Source organism: Leucoraja erinacea, chromosome 19 (assembly GCF_028641065.1).
Source record: "Leucoraja erinacea ecotype New England chromosome 19, Leri_hhj_1, whole genome shotgun sequence".
In the NCBI taxonomy this organism is placed as follows: domain Eukaryota; kingdom Metazoa; phylum Chordata; class Chondrichthyes; order Rajiformes; family Rajidae; genus Leucoraja; species Leucoraja erinaceus.
Genome location: NC_073395.1, coordinates 17,743,460 through 17,768,795, shown reverse-complemented (window position 1 = coordinate 17,768,795; position 25,336 = coordinate 17,743,460). Strand labels below are relative to the sequence as shown.

General features: G+C 42.3%; 1 protein-coding gene across 3 annotated transcripts in view; it reads left to right on the top strand.

Moving 5' to 3' along the window:
* The window catches only part of LOC129706277 (A disintegrin and metalloproteinase with thrombospondin motifs 20-like), a 270,471-nt gene that overhangs the window by 56,727 nt on the left and 188,408 nt on the right, over positions 1 to 25,336 (top strand). For 2 of the 3 annotated variants that reach the window (XM_055650461.1, XM_055650462.1), the window contains exons 4-7: positions 14,202 to 14,470; positions 20,442 to 20,525; positions 23,469 to 23,593; positions 24,285 to 24,325. In XM_055650461.1, coding sequence (XP_055506436.1) covers positions 14,202 to 14,470; positions 20,442 to 20,525; positions 23,469 to 23,593; positions 24,285 to 24,325 — 519 coding nt within the window. Of the gene's footprint in view, positions 1 to 14,201; positions 14,471 to 15,095; positions 20,526 to 23,468; positions 23,594 to 24,284; positions 24,326 to 25,336 lie in introns of those variants that run through there. The other variant, XM_055650463.1, reaches the window with a different exon arrangement.

Sequence of the window (25,336 nt, the reverse complement as noted above, 5' to 3'; positions counted from 1 at the left end):
AGATAGAAGCACATTTTTTCCGTTGGGTGGGGCAGAAGATGTGAAATTGCAGTACTAAGTGGCTTATAAAGGCAAGCCAAGTGGAAGTGATATTCGCTGCTCTCACATGTCGAGGACCACACACGTACTGCTCTGAGAAAGTAATGTTATGAGCCATAGTCCGAATCGATACTGCTTGAATCAAATCTCCTTGTACACATGTAGGATTCCCACAGTACTATGACCACGTAGAACTCTTTGAGTCCGAGTGCATGTGGCAATTTGTAAATAAGGTGCTATTGTCCTTTAGAAGTTGCCGCTTGTGCACAGAGGGTGTGAATACAAGCCTGAGAAAAGAGTGGGACTTTATGGCATGAAATCTTCCCGGGAAGATAAGTGTAAAAGTGCACAGTGACAAGCAGGAATCTGATCATGGGAAGCATGAGTCTCCTGACTCCAATGAAGAAGGTGGAGAGGATTGCTGAAATTCACAGAATTGTATACTTTCCCAAGATTTATTTCAATTAAAATATCTTTGGATGCTCTTTAAATGTATACATTGGATACAAAGGAAAAGATGAGAAATATTTTTCAACAGAATTTCTTCATTAATAGAGATGTTTCTCCATCTTGCACTAACGCAGCACGGAAATTTAATATAGGTTTATTATTCACATGATGGTACACACATTCATGCTTTAAAAATATGTTTCCTAGAACTTTTCTTAATTGCTTCAGCATAAAAGTTACCTTCAAATTGCCCTCCGTGAAGGGTTTTTTTTATACGTCAGTAAGTTTATGTGAACTTACATTTGGTATAAGCAATGAATAAAGTGAATTAATTCCAAGTCATCCCATAACTTCACTTTTAAGCTCTTCAAATTGAAGGTGTCAGTGCAAGATATTTGTTGTGTGTGAGTGGATGTTAAATGGACTGTGAAGGGGATTGGCAGCTCAGCAAAATTTGTTTAAATGAGATATTTTGATAATTTGTTCTAAGTCTAATAAGAGTCTTTAGGTGACAGCTGAGGAGAGGGTGTTCAAGCTACAGACTTGCCGTGTTAGCCTACATATGTGTTGTCAATTTTTGAGTTTTAACTGAATTCAATTTGACTTTGCAATGAGAATCTGTAGGAAGGTGAGTGAATTACTGAGGCAGATCTCAAAAATAGCTCTGATGAAATTAAGCCCAAATTCATGTTGGCATCTTGCAGGAAATTGCTTCAGGTTAAAGCCTCCAGAAGGATAATAAACAAATTACAATTGGTCGATGCCAGTCCGATTTCAGTTCCTGTTTGAACATTTCACTTTGTTTATGCAGCATCCATAAATCTTTGGTATTGTAAATCATATATAGTTCAGGATACTAGCACAAAATATTTTTCCCCTACAGTTAAAGGCTTGATGTATTGGCAAAACAAAATTTGGATAAAATCACGAAGACAAAGAAATGATATGTTTTATAAGGCCAACAGAGAATGAGAACAAATTACAATGAAAAATTCAGCTTTTCACTTGATCTGATAAACAAGTACTGGTTACTATTGCATCTGTACACACCGGGGAGCAGCACTTGGAGGACAGTGAGATCAGTGCGGCAAATACAAATATGCTAAGGCGGTTTGATATCGGAAAGGAGGTGATGCTGAGGGTCTTGAAGAGCATAAGGATAGATATGTCTACAGGCCCTGGTGGGATCTATCCCAGGTTTTTGAGGCAGGCGGGAGAGGAGATTGCAGGGGCCTTGATGAGGATCTTTGTTTCTTCCCTAGCCACAGGCAAGGTTCCGGAGGACCATAGAATGGCCAATGTTGTTCCATTGTTTAGGAAGGGAAGTAGAGAGAATCCAGGGAACAAGGACTCAGATGGGTGGCACAATGGTTGTACTGTTTTATGTTTTAAAAAGAGAATTGTGTGTACATTTGTAGAAGAGGGATTCGCAGAGCAGTTCCTGATTAATGGATTGGAACCAGTGGAATAGCTCTTTCAAGGATTTGGCACAGTTATAATAGAGCGATTGGTATCTTCTGCTCATGTGCTACAAATCACAGAGTCATCAGACTATGAAACTATGTGGTTACTGGATGGGTATTTTGTATTCGATAAAAACCGTGTGAGCTTTATGTGTGAAATACTGGGCTGAATTTTTAGTTTCACCTCCCTGTGTTATTTTTAGTGAGGAAGATAAAAACCAAGCTATTTCCGTGAAATCCCCCGGTGCCATGTGATGTGACGCCAACTTCTGCGTACAATCGAATGTAGCCGATCACATTTCTGAAATCAAATCCTCATATCGTCTCTGCTCACAGGCACCCTATTGTTGGTTGCCATAGCTGTGACTTAAAAATTCAACTTCCTCTACTATTTCCTCATTTTACCTGCAGTTCAGTGAAATATTTTATCCAAAGTGTGCGATCAAAGTTGGCTGCAGCAGGTCAAGCAATACTTCCAAACGTTGGTCTGGCTGGAACTTGCTTGGCTGTTGGTTATGTAACCTGTCGTAATAGGCTCAGCTGTGAGGTATTGGTGGTCAGAAGATTTAGTTACAATCTCACATAATGGAAACATTGGAGAGCCTCAGCAGTAGATCACAGAAGCGTTGCATGAAGTATATACTGATATGAAGGGAATATTGCACTGGAATGGTTGGCAACATATGATGCTGTGTCCTCCTTGAATACATTTATTGAACATGCCCCTGCTCATTGTGAAGCAATAGATGTGCACCCTCCACCAGACACAGCAGTTGATGTATTATTATTAATTTACCAAGGGAGATACTTGTTCACGAGCATGCATATTAATTGAATGACAACACTGCTGCATTACAATTCGGATTTATCAACCTTCTTAGTAAAATGTAATGAAATATCCCAAGGATTTCATAGAAATATTGCCAAGTAAGCTAAGAGGGAGAACCATACCAGGTCAGGTGGCCAAAGGCTTGGGTGTAGTAGTGAACTAGAAGAAAGCCACATAGAAGTGGAATGGTTTCGGATTGTATTCCGGACAAACCCGTGGCCCAATTGAAATCAATAAGTATTCTAGAAAGGCAAGGATTAGAGAGGTGATGAAGGTAGATAAATCTCCCGGGCCTGTTCAGATATATCTGAGGATACAGTGGAAAACTAGGGAAGAAATTGCCTTGGCTGAGATATAAGAATCATCATTACACCTGGTTGAGGTGTCAGAAGACTGGAGGGTGGCTGATGTTGTGCCTCTATTTAAGAAGGGCTGCAAGGAAAAGCTTGGCAACAATAGACCAGTGAGCCTAACATCTTTGGTAGGTGAGTTACTAGAGAGGTTTCTGAGGGATACAAAATATCTGCATTTGGATAGACAACTGATTAGGGATGCTCAGCATATGAGTGCCACCAATTTGAGTTTATTTGAAGAAGTAAGCAAAAAAGGTTGATGAGGACAAGGCATTTTCCTCACGTTGCCTGTATGGACTTCAGCAAGGTCTTTGATAAGGTTTCACATGGAAGGCCACTCTGGATGGTTAGATCACATTGGATCGCCTGTATCTGGATGGATACAGAAGGAATCCTGCCTGGATACCATATTGGCTTCATGGAAGGAAGCAGAGGGTGGTGGTGGAAGATTGTTTCTGGATGTGATTAAGCTGGAAAGTGTGGAGAGAAGGTTTCCGAGGATGTTGCCAGGACTCGAGGGCTTGAGCAATTTAGAGAGATTGGGTAAGCTAGGACCTTAAAGTGAGAGGGGAAAGATTTAATAGGAACATGAGGGGGGGGGGCAACGTTTTCACTCAGATGGTGATGGGTATATGGACGAGATGCCAGTGGAGATATAGCATATACTATAATGACATTCAAAAACACTTGGACAGTTACATGGATAGGAGACATTTAAAGGGATATGGACCAACACTAGCAGTTGGAACTAGCTCAGATATCTTAGTCGGCATGGACAAGTTGGGTTAGAGGGCCTGTTTCTATGCTGTATGGTCCAATGACTATGATTCTAAGCACTGAAACTCTGGAAGATGGTAGAGTTGCAGGAAATTACAGACAAGAAGGGGTATGTTCAAGCAGAATTTGAAAACCGGGACTAGAATTTTAAAATTGAAGTTTCAGAAGACATGGCACCAATACATCAAGGGTTAATGTAGCATTTAGCATCTTGAATGCTTACGAGAAATGTGTAGTGACTATGTTGTGTGACCCCCCCCCTTCCCTCGCTCTGATCTCCATCACTGGCAGACCAGCCAGGAGCGGCCAATCACCAGCATCATTGGAAACAGCTGGGTCCAATTAGCTGACAGCAGATTGGCCCACCTGAACATCACCGGCCTGCTCTGCAGAGAGAGCCCCCCTGCACCCCTGCCCCTTGTGTTCCCCCGTTACAGTTTTGAGAAAGACTCAGCCACTGGGACAAACCTGAGACACCCAGCATCATCATTTGGTCAAGACTGGGCCGCCGGGAAGAAACCCTGGCCAGCCAGCGCCTCTACTGAGGCTAAGACCGAGTGGCCGGGCGGGGCAAGCCTGAAACACGAGAGCCCCTTCCTGCTAACAGACAATGAGGGACTATGCCCACACAACGAGATAAATACTGAGCCACCAGGATAAGCCGGATACCACCAATGCCGCCTCCACAAGCTCCGAAGCTCAGCCGCCATGATAAGTCTGAGCCTGCCAGCTCCCCTTCTCAAGGAAAGGGTGAAGTGCAGGAAGAAGCCTGAGATCGCCACATCTCCTCCTTTGAGACCAGGACTGAGATGCCGAGACAAGTCCATGATCACCAGGGCCATCACACGTATGCCCTGACGATGAGGGACTGTGGCCACATGCAGTCCAGGACTTTCCCGACTCTGTCAATAAAACATATCACGTGATTTCACCCCACTGCGGTCACTGCTAAACCCGAAATCATCCCTGACGCTAGTTTTACTGGACAGTTTAAATGGCCAAGGAGCTATGGACTTGGAGCTATGAAATCAAATCCAACCAGGACTCTTGGAGAAAAGCATTCTGTTATTTGTATAAATAAAATAAATGAGCGAAAAAGCACAGAAAAAACCCTTTTAGCCAATTGAGTCCATGTCAATGTTTACCAGCTACTTATATGAATCCAACAGAAAGCCCTTCCCATCAACTCCTGCCAGATTCTTCCACTCACCTGCACATTGGGGACAATTAACCCAGGGACTGGCATGCCTTTGGCATGTGGGAGGAAACCCATATGGTCTCAGTGAAAATGTACAGGATCCAGACACACAGCATCGGAGGTTGAGATTGAACTCGGGATGCTGGAGCCTTGTGGCATAGCGTGACCGCCTGCCGACATGTACATAAAACTGGCCTCTGTAATGGAAATCAACTGACTACCTGATTGTCATAAAAAGCAATCCAGTTCTTGTGGAAGCTAAGTCCTTTCTTCAGAGTAAGAATGACTTCACAGTCTGTGATTAGTTGAACATCTGATGGGAGCTGCATACTCCAGGTAAATTCCATCCTCGAGGAGTTCAGCTCGGAGAATATTATTCTTCCCCTTCTTCAAATGCACCAACCCATTCAGCTCTGGTCATCAGCCAGTTTTGTGATATCAAGGAGCAGCTGGGTTTGCTGGTTACAGAAGAGGCAGTGTTACAAAGTGCTGGAGATGTGTGCTGCAGAATACAGTCTCTGTGCAAACCGTTCCAGTACAGCTGCAGATTCTGACATGTATCCAGAAATGTTGAATATCACCCAGGTGTTTGTACGTCTTTGGAGTATGGGCGGAAGCCGGAGAACCTGGAGAAAACCCACGTGGTCAAGTGAAGAACGTTCAAACTGCGTACATACGGCACCTGTGGTTAGTATCCAACCCGGGTCTCTGGCACTAAGGCAGCAACTCTACCCCTGCACCACTGTGCTGGGTGCATTCTTGTGAGGAATGCATATATCTGACAAAATGTGGAGGAATGTATCAGTAATAACACACGAGCCATTCAACTCATATCAACGTGTCTGGTTTACTGGCATCCTATCTTAAATATTGATATTCTGCATAGTACTTAACTACTCCTTTGTGGGTATCATCCACAGGAAGTATCACATCAATTTACCAAGGCATCTTCAACAGTCTATAGTCTCAACCATGTGAAAGGCAGGAGCAGCAGGGTGAAACGGTAGCACAGTGGTAGAGTTGCTGCCCTGTAGTACCAGTGACCCTGGTTCGATCCTGATTATGGGTGTTATCTGTACAGAGTTTGTACGTTCTCCCTGTGACAGCATGTGTTTCCCCCAGGTACCCTAGTTTCCTCCCACACTCCAAAGACGTACAGGTTTGTACATTAATTGGCTTCGGTAAAGATTGTAATTGTCCCTGGTGTGTGTAGGATAGTGGTAATGTATGGGGATTGCTTTTTGGCGTGGACAAGGTGGGCTGAAGGTCCTGTTTCTATGCTGGATCTCTAAACTAAACTGTAAGTACGTGGCAATACCATTATCCACACATACCTTCTACATCAGAGCATTAACATGGTGGTGTCATTGTATTTGGGAGCACTGTGGCAGTTTCTTTACCATAAAAACAACAAAGACTAAGAAAGTTACTTGGCATATCATATCCTCAAGCATAAACCAGCGCAGGCAATAAATGCTTTTCTCTTCTGTGGAGCACACATTCTCCAAATAGAATTTAAAAACAATTAATCACTGGTAGAATCCAACATAGCACAAAAAGTTGCACGGCTACCTGGTGTGATGGTGTGTTTACACTTCAAAAGATTGCATCATTTTTGCTGCATACAAAATGCATCAATGCAATTGGTGGCTTGCCAAAGAAGTTTAATTTCTGGAGGAGTTCATGAAAATTCTTCAGCAGAAGTGGTCATTGTCTAGATGCCAGTGTAACCATAGGGCTAACTTCTTAATTACATGTTGAAAGCATAAATATTGTACACGATGGGCTGCTGTGGCATTTTTGCCAAAGGTCTCTTGCCAGGTAAGCACCTTGTCGGGGCAATGGGAGGTTTGGATCCAGGACTGAAGATGTGGTGGAGGTGCTATGGTTGATCCGGTAACCAGGAGTTCATGGTGTTTGGTGGCTAACGATTTTCCATCTTCATTCTGTACATAGTTATAGGAAATAATAATCTAAAAATATCCTTAGTGTTACCACTGTTGATGTAAAAATTCAAGATTAAGAATTTAAAAACTTCAGACTCTGCGGAACTGGTGTCCAGATTTGAGGAACAACATTGCTGACTGGTCTACATTTAACTCCCCGTCTTCCTTTTGATTCAACCATTTGCATCCTTCTGTCTTCTCCACTTATCACCTGCAGCCTTAGTTTCTCTCTCCATCCCCACCTGAATCTTCTGCCAATCAACCCCTCTTCACCTGTACCCACTCTACCTATCACTTGCCAGCTCCCCTTCACCCCCTGCTCCATCAGTCGAAAGAAGGGTCCTGACCTGAGATGTCAACTGTCCATTTCCTTGCACAGAAGATGGATGACCCGCTGAGTTCCTGCAACAGTGTTCTTCTATCCAAATTTTGCTTTGTTTTCCCAAAAGCCCTTTACAAATAAAGGTTTTGGCCCTAAACGTTGCCTATTTCCTTCGCTCCATAGATGCTGCCGCACCCGCTGTGTTTCTCCAGCACTTTTGCCTACCCTTTACAAATAAAACTAAATGTTAGTCGGATTCTTCATCGACAGTGTATTAAAAGTATTTTCTGATTCAGGAACATGGTTGCCACGTTCTTCATTGGACTTGTTTTCGTTGTTTCCCTGCTTTATGTTTTTTTCCCCCTCTTTTTCCCCCTTTTTCCCCTTTGCTGTTCATTCGGTAATTACAGGGTTCCACCAGTGGTGTCACTGTTGCACCTCAACTCCGGACTGGATAGTGGTTGTGCTCCCAACCAAGTTGATCATTTATTTGGTGTTGCCTGCAAACAAAATTAATTCTGTCTGCAAATTTTTTAATACTTTAGTGATATTTCCTGCTGAATGTGAGGTCTAGCCAGGTATGCAGGATCACAGAGGACCTTAGAGGAGAGCTGGTATTCAGAGTGCAAGCCTTGTGACCAGTGGTGTGTCTTGGAGATCAGTACTGGGTCCACTGCTGTTTGTCATCTATATTCATTATTTTTTGACATTCTGCACCCTGTCATCAGGACACAGGGATATGTGGAAACTGCTGATAAACTTATAGAGGACCCGATCAATTAGAAACCAAGTTGCCCGATCAGCTGTCAACATGACCAAGCTGTTAACGTATCTGCTATTTCCATGTGTAGGAAGGAACTGCAGATGCTGGTTGAAACTGAAGATAGACACAGAAAGCTGGAGTAACTCAGCAGGTCAGGCAGCATCTCTGGAGAGAAGTAATAGACTGAAGAAGGGTCTTGACCCGAAACATTATCCATTCCTTCTCTCCAGAGATGCTGCATGTCCCACATAGTTACTCCAACTTTTTGTGTCTATCTGCTATTTCCATTATGCTTGGCAAATATAGATTATTTCCGCTTAGTGACAATGAATTGTGCTGGTCCCGTGTAGGACAGGCAGGTCCTTTAAAAGCAACAGATGTGGCCTTAAACCAGGCACTGCGTCCTCTGAAAGAAACACCCTGCCTCTGGGCATTGCTGAGCATAGAGAGTGATAGCTCATTGATACCAACTAAGAAGGTTTAGAGTGGTTCGCATCCAGTGTTAATGGATTGCAACCACAGTACGTCAAAGTTCCCAGACACAAGGATCCTTCATTCCCAGACCCAAGGATCAAGGAAGGGAAAAATCACCAAGTGTTCTCCAATATCCTTGAATGTCAATCATTACAAAGATAAGGAAGGATTGAGCTTGGTCATGATGCTTCAGGTTAAATTTCCCACTGATGTTTCCTGTCCAACTCACAGCTATGTACTGATCACCAAACCAAGTTACACAAGTTGCACCTGCTACAGTGGTATTTTGCCCATCATGACGTTAAAAATTACTTTCCTCTTTAATTCGCTCCTTGAATCTGTTGATCCTTAGCAAGATCAACATTGAATGCTTGCTCCTAATTACCTTGGAGAAAATTAAGGTGAACTGCTGCCTTGGATTGTTGGAATCTGTGTGGGAAAGGCTATTCTACAATGAATTCAGCTTCAATGATAAAGCATGGAAATAGGCCTGTCAATGCCAATGCCATCAAGTACCAATCTCTTTTAATTTATCAGCATTCGGTTAGTCTTCTCTTTCTTGGTGACTCGACTGCACATCCAGATACATTTGTATGAAGGTGGGAGACAGGTGGAACATTTCTCAGGAAATGTGTTTCTTTGGGTGGAAAAAAATCCCTCAGATCCCATCCACATTTCTTATCCCTCACTTTAAACCAATGCCATCCAGTTTTAGTTGATTTTATGATGGAGAGAAACTTCTAACTATGCTAACTACACCCCAAATAATTTTGCATACCGCTATCGGTCTGACTCTCATTGAAATAGTTTTAGTGCTGGGTTTGTCAATATCAGGGGGCCTGTTACATATGGAAGTAGTGACTGCAATTTGTGATATAGATAATTGGTGTTATGAATGGTAAGACCACTTTACCATTTTCTACCAAAGGCCGAGAGCAGAATCATCTTGCAGAGATTTGGGAGATGCCAAATAGTAGACATGGTACAGAAAGGGGAAAGTGTCACACTTCCAAAAGTATAGAAGACAGTGTTGCTTTCCACCACACATGGGGTTGTGCACCTTTTGTAACACAGGAAGGTGGTAAATGCATGTTATTTAATAGTGCAAAATCTGTGGCTTCTGCAGTGGCACACAGTCACATCTGAGGGTTTTGTCGAAGTTTTATTTTAGCAGACCCGCTAGAGCAATTGTACAAATGCTGCCTTGTACTGTTTTATTGGAGCCACTTCAAATAAGCTTCCAACTGTGTGAAATTAGCACATGGAGCAATTTCTACAAATGTGTTGCATCATGCAGAGGAAATGTAATCCACCAGTGGTCTTTGCAATGGAGAATCAGAGTGCAGCAGTGGTAAGGACTACAGAGAGCATTTGCTTTCAATTAGGGCAGCATAGTGGTGCACATGGTGCTGCCCCTGACTAACTGATGGGGGTCCCTATTCCAATTCTTCCATTCGACTCACTCAGGCTCCATTTTCTGTGTTCTCAGTAAACTTAACTGGTTTACTGGGAAATTTATTGTAATACTATGGAACTTCTTTAAAAAAAAAATCAATTAAAATGTAGCAAGGATTAATATTGAATTACATCCAAGAGTTAAAGAGTTAGAGCCTTTGTTAATCTTGTACCATCTGAGTGTGCAGTGTTATCTTTTACTGTACTCTTTCTTTCAGCTACTTGTTAGTAATTGCGTTTGAACTCTATATATTCCTTTTTATTAAGCTGTTAAAAACGAGCAGCCTGATTAATGCTTTAAATAGAGGGTCGATTTTCCTGATGCATGCTACAACTTCTTGATTACAACGATACATTTCCCTCCTCGTAAATGTCAGGAGATTTCAGTGACTCATCTAGTGGAGCTGCTGCCTCCGAGCCAGTGGCATCCAATGTCATAGATTGCAGTGTGCAAGTTCTTCCAATGATGACATTTCCCACAGGAGCTTCAATTTACTCCCACTTCCATAAAATATGTCATTAGGTCAACAAATTCTCCCTTTTTGTAGGAAAGCAGTGGAAGAATTAAACACATGGAGTTGGCAGGTATGTGAGATGGACTAAGTTGCAAGGTTGTGAGTGAATAGGGAGTGGGGGGTATGGAACAGGGGCGACTGCTCCATTGGGAGCCAACAACTGACACAAGCCCAATGGGCTGACTAGCCTTGTTCTGTGTCATTGTAAGTATCTGTGCTCAAGTGTACTCAAGAGCAGAAGCTGTGAAATTCTACCGAGCTGACTGCTGTCCGCTGTGGGTCAACGTCCAGAACTTTGGGTCAACGTCCAGTAGCCCTTTAAAAGGTAATGGCCAACAGGTCATTGTGCTGGTGAAGTACAGTATTAGGTTTAGATTCATTATTCTCATATATACAAATGTAGAGTGAAAAGTTTTGAATGTTTTTTCACACAGAGAGTGGTGAGTCTCTGGAACTCTCTGCCACAGAAGGTAGTTGAGGCCAGTTCGTTGGCTATATTTAAAAGGGACTTAGATGTGGCCCTTGTGGCTAAAGGGATCAGGCGGTATGGAGAGAAGGCAGATACAGGATACTGAGTTGCATGATCAGCCATGATATTATTGAATGGCAGTGCAGGCTCGAAGGGCCGAATGGCCTACTCCTGCACCTATTTTGTATGTTTCTATGTTTCTATGAATGCTATTCAATCAAATCACGTAAACGCCATACAAAATTACAATCATCAAACTCAAGTACAAAAAGTAGAGCAAAGGAAAAGATACCGAGTGCAAAATATAGTTCTTATCATTGCAGCATAGTTGCAGTGACAAAGTCCAATGTTTGCAATGAGGTTGAGGAGAATGGGGTTGTAACTTATGGAAAGACCATTCAGAAGCCGGATAACAGAGGCAGAAGCTGTTTCCCTGCCCAACAGGAATGGATAGAGGAAGGAATGATCGTGCAGGGAAGTCTTTGATTATATTGGGCACTTTCCGGATGCAGCATGAGGTGGAGATGGAGTCAACAGTGGGAAGCCTGGGGTGTACGGTGGAGTTGTAAAAGTGTGTGGAGGAGGCAGAGACCCTCATAACATTTAGTCAGAATTTAGACAAGCACTTGAATCACCAAGGTTTAATATAGATTGCCGGGTGGCATCGTGACGCATTGGTAGAGTTGCTGTCTCACAGCACCAGAGACCTGGGTTTGATCCTGATTATGGGTGCTGTCTGTATGGAGTTTGTACGTTCTCCCTGTGACCGCATGGTTTTCTCTGGGTGCTCTGGTTTTCTCCCACATCCCAAAGTCCTGCTGGTTTGTAGGTTAACAGGCTTCGGTAAGATTGTAAATTGTCCCTGGTGTGTAGGATGGTGTTGGTGTCTAAAGTCTAAAGATAGCTTCTTGACATCAGTGTGAACACAGTGGATTGAAAGATCTGTTTTGTGTATGACTCCAAGTCTTTACGGCTCTTGGCCCTGTGACTGAGAAAATTGACATCCAACCATTTTCGTTTGTGCAAGTGCATTCCAATGCTCCTTGATGTCATATCTTATAAAGTCCAGGTTAAATCCAGGTTAAATATCAACAAACCATTGATAGGCGAGTAAACATTGATTCCACCTTCCATCACTTTAACCAGTCAGATGGGACTTCTTCTTTCTTTCGCAGTTTGACCAACTTTCTACCTTGTCAGGGAAATGCTCTTGTTGTAACCAACTGCACTTGAGCAGCTTGTCTAGAGTGCAGGTCTGTGGTGCTGCGTCTGGTCTTGTAGCCTTCCCTGAAACCCACGCCTCGGTCATGCTTGCTATCACAGTCAAGTTTGATCAATACTAGCTTCTGTGATGGTGGGAATCTCCAGAAGAAGTGGAGACTGATCTTCCAGCTGCCACTCTTGGCGGAATGTGCTTCATCTTTGTCGTGGTTAGGAATCACTCACTTGGGTGCACGGTCTCGGTTGATGGGGATTGCTGTTGCATCTTCCTTGTCAGATAAAACTCGATGTGACAGGATAGTAGAGATTTGAGCTGATCCATTAGTTGTGGAATTGTTGAGTTATGTTGCTGTTTAGTGTGTTGCAGGCTTCTCCAGCTTGCCACTGTATTGTTACACACCTCTGGTGCTACTCCTCAGTTTGCCTGATTGTTTACTGCACTAGTGTTAATCTTTTGTCTTGTTAAAGTAGAGCAAGGGATAAGGTTGCCTTTTGTGTAGGTCCGTAGCATCTGATGGATAACACATTTTGAGCTGGGAACAGCGTGAGATGCACCCTAGCTAGACCCTTACAACCTTTTCCAGCTCTATTTTGCAAACTCACAGACTACAAAGAGATGGGCGACTGCCGGGTCCTCATGGCAGCTGTCCCTAGGGCTGCATGTATTGGGAGTGAGACTTCAACCATGCAGGAAAAATCTGATGGAGAGGGCACCAGCCAAGTGAGGTCTTTGTGCCTCCAACTGCAAATGCAAATGCAAAAGTTGTGAACACTGCCCAGTCCATCACCGCTCTGACCTCCCCACCATCCAAGGGATTTACTGGAATCACTACCGCAAAAAGGCAGCCAGCATAATCAGAGAGCTACACCATCCTGGCGACACACTCATTTCACCCCTGCCATCGGGAAGAAGATACTGGAGCCTGAAAACTGTACTGTTTAGTAACAGCTTTTCCACCTACATCCATTCGGCTATTAAACACTACAGTCTCGAATAAGCTCTGAACTACATAGATTATTTATTATATTGTTTACAGTGAACTATGTTTCCGTATTCTGTTGTGCTGCTGTAAGTAAGAATTTCATTATTCTACCTGTGACATATGACAATAAAACACTCTTGACTCTTGAAGAGGGGGTTCTGATGCATTGTGTAGTGGCCCTCAGTTTCATGCCTGGGCTGGATAGTGTACAACCTCAATCAACTGAATATGGTCACCAAACCTGTGAAGAAAGGTTAGTCCTAGTATTTGGCTTTATATTAATGTTAACTATGTTGGTGTTTTAAAGTAATTTTCATTAAATTTAGTTTTATTTTGAAACTCTTACTAAGTTATCGAAAACTAACCGAATAGTTTTAAAATCAAAGACATTTACAAACGATTTAAAACCTCCTTGCACGGCATTAAAAACATATGAATTGATAGTGTGGCCTATAATTTACATAGTGTTAGGAAGAGCAATGAGCAAGAAATTAGAGGTTGCAGGATGTAAGGAAAATGTATCCAAGAGTTAATTAAAAATAAGTGAATGTTCAAACCCTCTGCAGGGTTTTGAATGCAGAGAACTGCACAAAGCAAAGTTGTGACAATAGAAAATTGAAGAGGAACCATCTTGGTTCTTAGTTTCTTGGTCCTCCAAGATATTCCAAATGGAATTTAAACTGGAGGTGGTGGAGGGAGGACTTAAGCCAGAAAGGGTTATTGGGAAGAAAGAGCTACTTTAAATTTAGTTGCATCTGGTTGGGTAACTATAGTAGGGTGGAGATTATTCCATGCTTTAATTGTGCGGGGGAAGAACGAATTGCTGTACACATCTGTCTTTGTAGCTGGGATCACAAATTGGATCGGATGCCCTCAATTACCATGATTCAATTACAGAGTAGAATAAGATTTCTTAACTGGTCTATCTTTTCTCTGGGTTACAGATCAGAATCATAAAACAAGGAAAACCCATCTCAAGATGCGCAATACTGGCAGTATTAGAGAACACTTCACTAACTTGCAAGATGCAGTTCAACTGATGCAACTTTCACCCACGGATCCAGGACTGAGCAATGAAACACAGCGGCATACAAGGCAAAAGCGCTTCTTGTCCTATCCAAGATTTGTGGAGGTGATGGTAACAGCTGACAGCAAGATGGTCTACCATCATGGGAGAAACTTGCAGCACTATATTTTAACGCTTATGTCAATAGTAAGTAAGGGCCAGCAACTGCCGTTGCTTGTTCATGGCATTGTGGGGGGAAATTGCAGTGAGGGTTATGTCCCCGTTTTGTGTGCAGATATTGCTTCTCCCTCTCCCTCCCATACCTCTACCTTGCTTCCGCACCCACCCAGCTGTTCACCTCAGCCCTAAATGCAGCGTAACCAATGTCCTACAGAGCTGTATCATCACTTCCTGACACTTACATCCAATGGCTCTCGCAATGAAGGAGCGCAAGAGGCTGAAGGGTGATCTTAGATATAGAATCATGAGGAGAATAGATCGGGTGAATGCAGTGGCGGACTGGGTCTAAAAATATTGGTTGCCAGGAGACAAAGGGGGCCCACTTCATCAGGGGCCCACTTGCCATCGGGCAAGCTGACACCCTGGCCAGTCCGCCACTGTGTGAATGTACAGGGTCTACTCTTTATCCTTGGGGAGCAACTCAACAACTAGCGGGCATAGGTTTAAGGTGAAATAAAATGTTTAAACTCTTTTTACAACAAAATATCAATATAACAGCATGGAATAATAACACAGAATACATTCACTTTTAAGCATCAATGCTCTAGTCTAAACAGCAGTCTTTGGCCCAGATCTCTGCGGAAATATGGGTTGCCCTGAGCTCATTGACACTATGGAATCTAGAGAATGAATGTTGCGCAATTGCTCTGCACACATTCTTTGTAACTTTTCCATTCAACCTGTTTCAGATTCACAGTGAGTAGGGAGGGACTACAGATGCTGGTTTAAACCGAAGATGGGCAAAAAAGCTGGAGTAACTCAATGGGTCAGGCAGCATCTTTGGAGAGAAGGAATAGGTGACGTTTCAGGTCAAGGCACATCAGCGAGTCGCTGTCTGAAGAAGGGTCTCGACCCAAAACGTCACCTATTCCTTTTCTCCACAGATGCTCCCTAACCCGCTGAGCTACTCTAACTTTTTGTCTCTGTCTTCAGAGTCACAGTGACTCTGTTCATTAGAATGGAAAGGCCTGTCTGCAAGAAAACAAGGCACAGATGAATATTTCAGACATTTTTTTTTATAAAGTCAAACAATTAGAACATTTTTCAAATCACATAAAAATACACCACAACAGGGCTTAAGAACATTTTAAAACAATTGTTTTAAAATGTTTAGTTTAGTTCAGAGATAGAAACAGACCCTCTGACCCACCAAGACCATGCCGACCATCGATCACCCATTCACACTAGTTATTTGCTATCCCACTTTCACATCCACTCCCTGCAATTTTTTACAAGCAGCCAATTAACCTACAAATCCACATGTCATTGGGATGTGGGAGGAAACCCACACAGTCACCGGGAGAACATGCAAACTCCATACAGTCAGCATTGAAGGTCAGAATTGAACCGGGTCTCTGGCGCCGTGAGGCAGCAGCTCTGCTAGTTGCCCCACGGTGCTTCCCTGTGGCGCCGTATATCTACGTGATTTGTAAAATGTTCTTATTGTTTGACTTTCATAATTCATGAAGGTTTTTGAATATAAAAGCCATAGAGAGGCATTCAAAAGTTTTGTTAGTTTTGACTAGAGCTGTTTCAGTGGACCTGACTTTGTTTCTCAACTGCTTTGTTAAGCGGCCTTTATCTCATTCCTTCACTGTGTTGGTACATTACATTGCACAAGCCCCTGGTGCCAGACAGAAACTTGAGGATTGCCTCATCTTTACAATGCTTGACGATAATGGTCTATCCACAGAGGCATGTCCATACATATCAATGTAAGTTAACAGTGTATGCTGTTGGTTCACTGATAGAGATGTTAGATCACCTTTTACCTTAATTGCTTTTGAAACATGACTGTGGAATGCATTTTTTTTCCCTTTGTAAGAAAACCCCATCAAAATATAAAGGAACTCCTTAAAATAAGTAGGAAAGAATTTGCATTTAATCTGCTCTTTTCTTGGCCTCTTGCTATCATAGTTGTATTTTACAGCCTGATGGCTATTTTTAAGATGCAAGCATTGCTGTGATGTGGGAATTTGTAAGCAATCTTCCATGTAACAAAATTCCATTAAGTGGAATCCAATGATTGGGAAATTAACTAGTCTTATATATTGGGCAGCACTCCGAGTCTGCAGTCTCTTGTGTCTTCATGTAACTGCTCACTTTATCCTTCTCCTCTAAGGCTGTAGAAGATCCATTCTTTCCTTGGAATGTCACTATCATTAATTGGTTAATCCTCCCTGGAGCATATTGGATTGGAACATTCAAAATATGTAGTTTCCGTTTCACTCACTTAGATTTGAACCCAGGTCTCAAGGGTGGAGATATTATCTTCTAGATCATTTTATCACCCGGGCTATTTTTAATTGCTTCCTCCCAACCTGTACCATCGCAATTATCTTGTTATACTTTGACAGAGCCAATAACTTCAGGAAAAAAATTAAGGAACACATATTAAAGTTTTCATCTACATAAAATGTATAACTACTATCACTTACTACAACAATTGATCCACAAAGTTGCATTTGAGCAACTGCGGGAAGAATTCCATCAAATTTCACTAGCCAGAAATGAAATAGGCGATATTCAATTGCTATATTAGTATTGTTTCATACTGTGAAACCTGTAATTTTAGTTACATTTCATAGTTAATGGTCCATGTCTGGATAATTTTTCAAGTCATTTCTTTAATTCAAGTTATTTTCAATAAAATTCACCCACTTCAAATGAAAATAACATTCACATGTATGTAGGGAGCTAATTTAAGGAAAAGAATATCAGTGAAATAGGAAGTTCAGCCAAAGTTATATCCAGTTCTGTTGCAATGTTGCTAATGCATTCTCCAACAAAGGCAGCAGCTGAACAAACCTGAACAGCGATGACCACAGTGATATTGCCAACATTTTAATTGACATAAGGACATCTGTGTAAAACACATGCTCCTTAAAGTCAGTGGGACTCCCCGGAATGCTTTTCAAATGGGATTTTCTTTCAGATGTAACTACGTGTTGGCCATTAGATCTAAATGCCATGGTAACTTGGGAGCATTCCCATGGGAACATGCTTGGCTCTTTTCAGTCTGACCCCTCTTATTTCTTTTACTGGGACAGTCAGCAAAGTTCCTGGGAACATCAAAGATCCAGTGTGGAGGGAATAACCTGAACGACAATAGATAAGTTCACTACTTGGTGCCGTGGGCAGTGAAGGTCATAACTTGATTCTATGGGATTACCTTTGGAGATAAAGTGCAAACATTATCAGAATAGTAGTGAATGGAGTGAATCCTATTAATGTAAGTGGGCAAACTGGGGAGTGTGTGTGGTTTCCTTGCAGGAGATGGAACTTGGCAGCTAGAATCCTCCTTAATGAAGGTCAGCCAGCCTTTGTCGCCATGCTATTGTTCATGAACAACATGGCAAAGAAGTAGCTGGATAATATCTGGGAGTGAGCTACTTGCCAGCGCACCATATTTGTCAAGTTCTCAGAATAATTCGTACTAATTTCCCCCAAATTAATGACTCGGGTTTGCTGAAGAAGAAAGGTTTGGAATGGCTTCTGAAGAGCTGGAATTAAATTCTAATGACTGCATTGATGCAATCCATTAGTGTTTGGATATACATTTAAACATTAACATTTTCTTTTCAAACTGTTTACTGTAATGCACCTCAACATAAAAAAAATACTAAACAAAATTGTGTTTAAATGAATTCCCTTTGATGCTGACCCCAAGCTTATTTGAAGCAGTGTGAATAGGTTTGATACCGAGTTGGATCTTGGACTACCTGACAAGGGGCAGTGTGGACCTGCACTTATTCTACAACTTCTTGATGAGCCTGAAGGTCTGCTTAATGAACCCTGATGGGAAGGAAATCCGAGTAGCTCTTTCTTTGGCCTATGTTTAGACAGTGGGGCTGAGTCTGTGGCTGCGGGTGAGGTTTTGTGAAAATTCACCATTCATTTAAAGGCCCGTCATGGAGTCATACAACACAGAAACTGGCCCAATTTGCCCATGCCAACCAAAATGCCCTATCAACACTAGTCCCACCTGTCTGCATTTTGCCTATATCCGTCCAGACCTTTCCCATCCATGTAGCAGTCCAAATCTATATTACTAAAAGTCTGATCTTGACCGCTTTTGGCCCACTGCGCTGCGATTATCCGAGAGAACGCCGCCACCTATGGCCGTCATTTTTGGCCATCTCGCTCAGAGCTCCCCTATGCCTTCCGGGACTGGAGGATTTTTCCCATTGATGACAAATCAGAGAGATATTAATGTTTTTTAAAAAATTGCCATTCTCTCTGCTGCCCCCACTGGCGGCAGGGGGGGAGGGACTATAAAACCCAGAAGTGTAGTCCCTCACTCAGTCTCTGCCAGACCCAGGAAGCAAGAGGGTCACGGCTCTGAGCTGCGAATAACACTGAACGCACTTCTACTCCATGGTGAGTCCCCTCAATGCGGCTGTAAAGTGGCTGCTACCCAATTATTTGCCTTGCCTTTTTTTAAAGTTTGTGTTCACAAAATGAATTTTGGTTGTCGGGTGGCTGCAACCAAATTGTTTGCCTTGGCATGGCTTTTAAAATGATTGCAATAGTTGGCAGCCAGCCCAAGAATCAATTTGGCCCACAATATCTATACTAGCCCTCTGGAAACCAGTACCTTCGGCCCGCAACACCCATACTAGCGCAACAGAAAGCCCCCCCACCCCCCACTGGCGAGCAATATTGGAATTGGTGGAGAGATATTGAGTTGGTGACCAGCCCTCCCGTGTGATGCTGGGACCCAACGGGTCCTACTTAGTCTAGTATCTTTTAAATACTGTTATAGTACCTGCCTCAACAACTTCCTCTTGCAGCTCGTTCCACATACCCACCTCCTCTGATTTTCTATTAAATCTTTATATAAATCTTTCTATTAAATCTTTTCACTCTCACTCTAAACTCCTTGATTCCCCAATTCTGAGAATAAGACTGAATGGCGGAGATGCATGGACCCTGATCATCAGGCAACTTTGCATTAATGCTGTTTACTTAAATAGTGCCACATGCATAAACTCACTTAGCACAGCACAGTGAAGCAAGTAAGTTGCATCAATTCCTGCAACCATGATTCAATCCTGGCCTTCAGCACTCTCTGTCTTCTTCTTCTTGCGTATGGCGTGCACAGCCTAAAGTTGTAGGCCAACTTGTTCTATTTGATCTATTTGTTTGTGCATGTCGGGTTGATTAGTCGAAACAGGGTGGACCACGTGAAGGTTGCAATCTCCCACCTCAGCACTCTCTGTGACCGAATGTGTTTCCTGCATCAAAGGCCGGACTGCTGTTTTAATTTGCAGCAGATTGAAGAAATATAGTTGTGGTGTTAAGTCAATGTCATTAGTTTAGTTAAGTTTGGAGATGCAGTATGGAAACAGGCCCTTTGGCCCACCGAGTCCGCACCGATCAGCTTCCCCGCGCATTAACACAATCCTACACTAGTGGCTATTTTCACATTTATACCAAGCCAATTAACCTACAAACCTGTACGTTTTTGGAGTGTGGGAGGAAACTGAAGTTCTCCGAGAAAACCCACGCCGGTCACGGGGAGAACGTACAGACAAGTATCAGTACCCAGGATCAAACCTGACACTGTCAGCATTGTGAGGCAGCAACACTACCACTGCGCCACCATGTGAGCATGTATGATGTGACAAGGCTGAGATTTGGCTTGCGGTGAAGAGTATGGTGATTGGTACTGCGAAATGTCACTGGCTGGCAATTGTGTAGCAATTCAATACAATTTATTTGACCGACAGGGATAAATAATCATGCCTATTGTAAAGCCTCTACTGTATGACTCTAATGCAATGTAATGGCTTTGCAAAACAAATGTATGTTTAACTATAGTAATGACAGTCCTCTGTTTCCATGAAATCTCAACAGTCTTGTATAAATCCTAAATCAGAGAATCTCTTGCACACTTTGCTCTTGCAACTCATTTGTTAATCTGTGTTTGTTTTAGGTGGCTACAATCTACCGAGATTCAAGTGTTGGAAACCTCATCAACATTATTGTGGTGAAGTTAGTTGTGATTCACAATGAATATGTAAGTCCAAATCTTTGTTCATTGCTCTACCAGGGTATTACAATCAATTATTTTCACTCAAAAAAATCGCATAGATGTAATCCGTATTTTTCAGAAATTAGTATAAAAGAGGGGATGTTACTTTATTGATTAAGGAGAATGTTACGGCAGTAGTCCAAGATGTCATAACTGAATGTTTGTCCAGTGAGGTCATATGGGTGAATCTGAGAAATAAAAAAGGGATGATCACCTTGTTGGGAGTTTAATGCTTCAACATTAAGTCACTGATTTTATATTCCAAACCTCTTAAACTGAAAGCTAACAATGCATTTGCCTGCCTTACTATCCGCAAATTAAATCTTTGGGAATCCTGCACCAGCATTCCCAAGTCCCTTTGAACTTCCAATTTCTAAATCCGTTCCCCATTTAGAAAGTAGCTTATACCTTTATTCCTTCTACCAAAGTGTATGACTGCACACTTGGCTGTGCTGTTATCCATCTGTCACTTTTTTGCCCACTTTCCCAACCTGTCCAAGTCTATCTGCAGACACCCTGCATCCTCTGCACAACCTGCCCCTCCACCTATCTTCGTATCATCCGCAAACCTGGCCACAAAGCCTTCAATTCCATCATCCAAATCATTGATATGCAACGTGAAGAGTAGCGGCCCCAGCATGGAGGACCACTAGTCACCTCTGCGGGCCACCGCTAGTCACTGGCAGCCAACCAGAAAAAGTGCCCTTTATCCCTACTCTAAATTGCGTGGTCGGAAAGTGGTAGGCTGCTCTGAAGGGTTAACATCGCATGGAATTTCCAGGGAGAGCTGGTAGTGCGAAGGGTTAAATCTGGGTAGAAAAATTGGCTTTACGGAAAGAAGCAGGGAGTGGTGGTGTGAGGTTGTTTTTCAGACTGGAGGTCCGTGACTGGTGGTGTGCCTGAAGGGTCGGTTCTGGGTCCACCGCTGTTTGTAGTTTATATGGACGATTTAGATGAGAACGTACAAGTTAAGATTTGTAAGTTTAGAGATGATAGTAAAGTTGGTGGTATTGTAGATAACGAAGATGGTTTGAAAGGTTACAGCAGGATCTTGATCATTTGGGCAAGTGGGCAGAGGAATGCTTAGAATTCCAGGGGAATGTTGGGGAGCAGAGGGATTTAGGAGTACTGGTACATAGTTCCTTGAAAGTGTCGTGCATAAATTAGCCACCTGTGCTAATGAGGATGCAAAAATCTCTATCAAAGCTCCAGCAATCTCCTCCCTTGCTTTCCAGGGATCCAAGTATTGATCCTATCAGGACCTATCCATCTCAATGTGCTCCAATATTTCTAGTGCATATTATAGCATCATGGCTCCACTGCTGTTACAGTATACCTCACCAATTCGCATGCAGCACTGTCCAAAAAACCTATCGGGAACACCTCACTTCAGATGCCACCAAATCTCATATAGGTTCCCCATTGATTTTCCAGCAAAGGGTGGTCTGGCACCTCCTTTAATCCGGACAAAAATTACAAAATTACTTGAAATCTATCCTAGAAGTCCCCCCGAAAATGTGGCACCTGGGCATGGTGAGGCGGCCAATCTCAACATCATGGGGACCTCCGCAGCTGATCGGCAGGTTGAATTTGTCCCCTGCGACAGGGCTCTGGAACTCCGCTTGGAACCAGCAGTTCTGTTCCCATAGCCGACTTCCGAGACCAATTTTGTGGCCGGTATCTCGGCTTCCTGGTGCCCTAGGTGGACTGTTCTGGTACCGTTCGATTCCTCCTGGAGGCCGTGATCTCTGATGGTGAGACAAAACCGATAATCCAGCAAAGCTCTGGAACCAAGGGTGCTGGAAAGTTTGTGGTGGACCTGTACAATGTCAATGTGGGGAGTGTAGCTAGCCCATTCATTGTTGCTCCATCACTCTCTTGGAAGCCCTTTTCTATTAGTACCATGGATGTACCTTTCATGTGAGGAATACAATTGTTCAGGAAGGCAAGTCACTACCACCTTCCCGAGAATAATTATGGATATGTGTTAAATTTTGTTTTGCCAGCCATGGGTTTTTTTCAGTCATATGAATTATAAACATTCTTTTGGAGTGGGACCTGTGAAAAAGTCTGGATGGCACAGGCATAGCTGGTAAATCTGCTGCTTCACAGTACCAGAGAACCAGGTTCAATACTGACCTTGGGTACTACCTGTGTGGAGTTTACATGTTCTACCTTGATCACGTGGGTTTCCTCCAGCTGCTCTGGTTTCCTCCCATATCCTAAAGAGGTGTGGGTTTGTAGTTTAATTGGCCTCTGCAAATTGCCCCTACTGTGTAAAGAGAGGATGAGAAAATGGAATAACATAACACTAGTGTTATCAGTGGTCGGCACGGACTCGGTGGGAAGAAGGCCCTTTCCATGCTGTATCGTTAAAAATAACCTAATTAAAAAATGACCAAGAACTGCCACCAGAATGAGAATGAGGACACAGTTCTTCACAACAACAGGTTTTGTTTGCCCAGTGACTCGTCTCTGAATCTGCTAACTCTCTGCATAAAATGGTACAGAAATTCACTTCATTTTAGCAGCATCCGAAATGTTGTTTAAATAACCTACAGCGTGGAGATACAACGTGGAAACAGGCCCTTCAGCCCACTGAGTCCACGACGACCAGCAATCCCCACACATTACTGAGTTGGATGATCAGCCATGATCATATAGAATGGCGGTGCAGGCTCGAAGGGCTGAATGGCCTACTCCTGCACCTATTTTCTATGTTTCTATGTTTTCTATTAACATTATCCTACACATGCTGAGAACAATTTCCAATTAAGCCGAGCCAATTAACCTACAAACCTGGATTTGGGGAAGAAACCGGAGATGCCGAAGAATACCCACGCAGGTCACGGGGAGAAGGTACAACGTTGATTAAGAAATAAAACCCTATTTTACATTTTCAATATCTTTTGTTCCCCATCTATTCAGGAAGGCCCATCCATTAGTTTTAATGCAGCTACAACTCTTCATAACTTCTGTGTGTGGCAGCAGACTCAGAACACTGTAGACGATGCACACCCATCTCATCATGACACCGCCGTCCTAATCACCAGGTAACTCTGCCGCTTGTCTTGGACCTGAGCTTTCAGTTCATTATTTTTGTGATTATTGCCTGATTTTAGATTGTTACAGTTCATAAGATTAATATGTCATCATATTTTTCTGACAAATATTTTGTCTATTAGCGTTAAAATTAAAACAAAGCAAAATAGGGAAAGCTTCTCCACTGGGTAGTGTTTTGTCTGGAATTTCAAATTAAAATCATGGACTGGGTACTGTTTAAGTCAGCTACAGTGCATTTAAAAAAAATTTCTATTTCGAGATAATGATCAGAATCAATAACAGATTGTGGAGAAAGATCTGGACACCTGATAATATGTTGAAAGCAAATTTTGCTTATCAAATTATCAAACCACAGGTAGAATACAAATTAACCTAGACATCACATTCAAATGTTCAATTTAATACTCTGGACATACTGAATTCCAAATGAGGACAGCAGTGACAAGATGGGGAAGAGATCTTACTTCACCTGTCTGTGTCCTGGATACCTGCCCTCTGAATTTCATAATCCGGTAACTTCCCAGTCCAGATTACTTTTAGTTCTTGATAAAGATTGACTAACTTTGTTGTTCCCTAACTGTACCATACCCTTAGGCTGTACTTCAATTTCCACTGTCAGTACTGATCAGATTTTTATTCTCTATTAAAAATTCTTACTTAGTTTAATTTGTTTGATTTTAGGGAAGACATTTGTAGAGCTAGAAACAAGTGTGATACTTTGGGTAAGTGAAACAGACCAACTTTCACAGTTAACTATGCAGAATGGGCTTGCTGTACACGATTCATGCTAATAAGACTTAGAATGTGACGAGATTCAAATTATTCTTGATTGTTTCAGCTTAAAAATATGATTTGATTTTGCTTACGCGGAACTGTAAATAAAAAACACAAAAATGCAGTTCTGATGAAAGGTTTGGATGTTTCACCAAATTGCTCAACTGAAAAGTTATCTGAAGTTTAGATACTGTTATTGCTGTTTTATTTTAATACTTGCCTTCAGTCTGCTTTCAATCAATGGTTTTTAGCAATATGTCTGAGTGTTTCTTTGATTACAAAGTAAAAATTCCATGAAGTTGTTCGAGCCAATGTTTCAAATAAATTGCAAGGTTTTTTGACCCATGTCTTTACAGGAAGCTTTTTCCTCCATTTCACACTGCCTTTCTTTCATTGTTTATCTCTACCGGTGGCTCTTTCTCATTCTCTCTCTCTGTCTCTCTTTCTAATCTCCATCTCTCGCTGCTTTTCTATCTCCATTTACCCTCTGTGCCTTTTCTTCTCAATGTCCCTTCTTTTTAATTGTCTCTTTGCCAGTGGAAAATATGTTTAGTTATTGATAACTTGGTGAAATGGGAATATTAGGCCATTCATAAAGCATTTTCTGTCCAAAAATGCATTGCGGGCAAACATTCATAAGCAGTAAAATTTATTCTATTCATCTCAACTCAAAGCCGCATTTAACTCGTGTGTTAAAATTTATTTATTTTTGGTGATATAAGGCTGGTCCAGTAATTTGTATTCTTGTCTTTTCTGAGTGAAAGAATATTGCTTCCAGTTTTCTTGATTAGCCAGTCTGGTGTTCCTGTGTCTGCCAACTAGAATGTCTAAAGAAGTAAACAATATCCTCCTATTATTACTAATTTTGTGTTATATTATGCATTGTGTTGGTGTGATCTGTATGCCACTCAGATATTGCAGGAGTGCAGAATTCAGCTTCTGAATCTCTGCTGCATAGC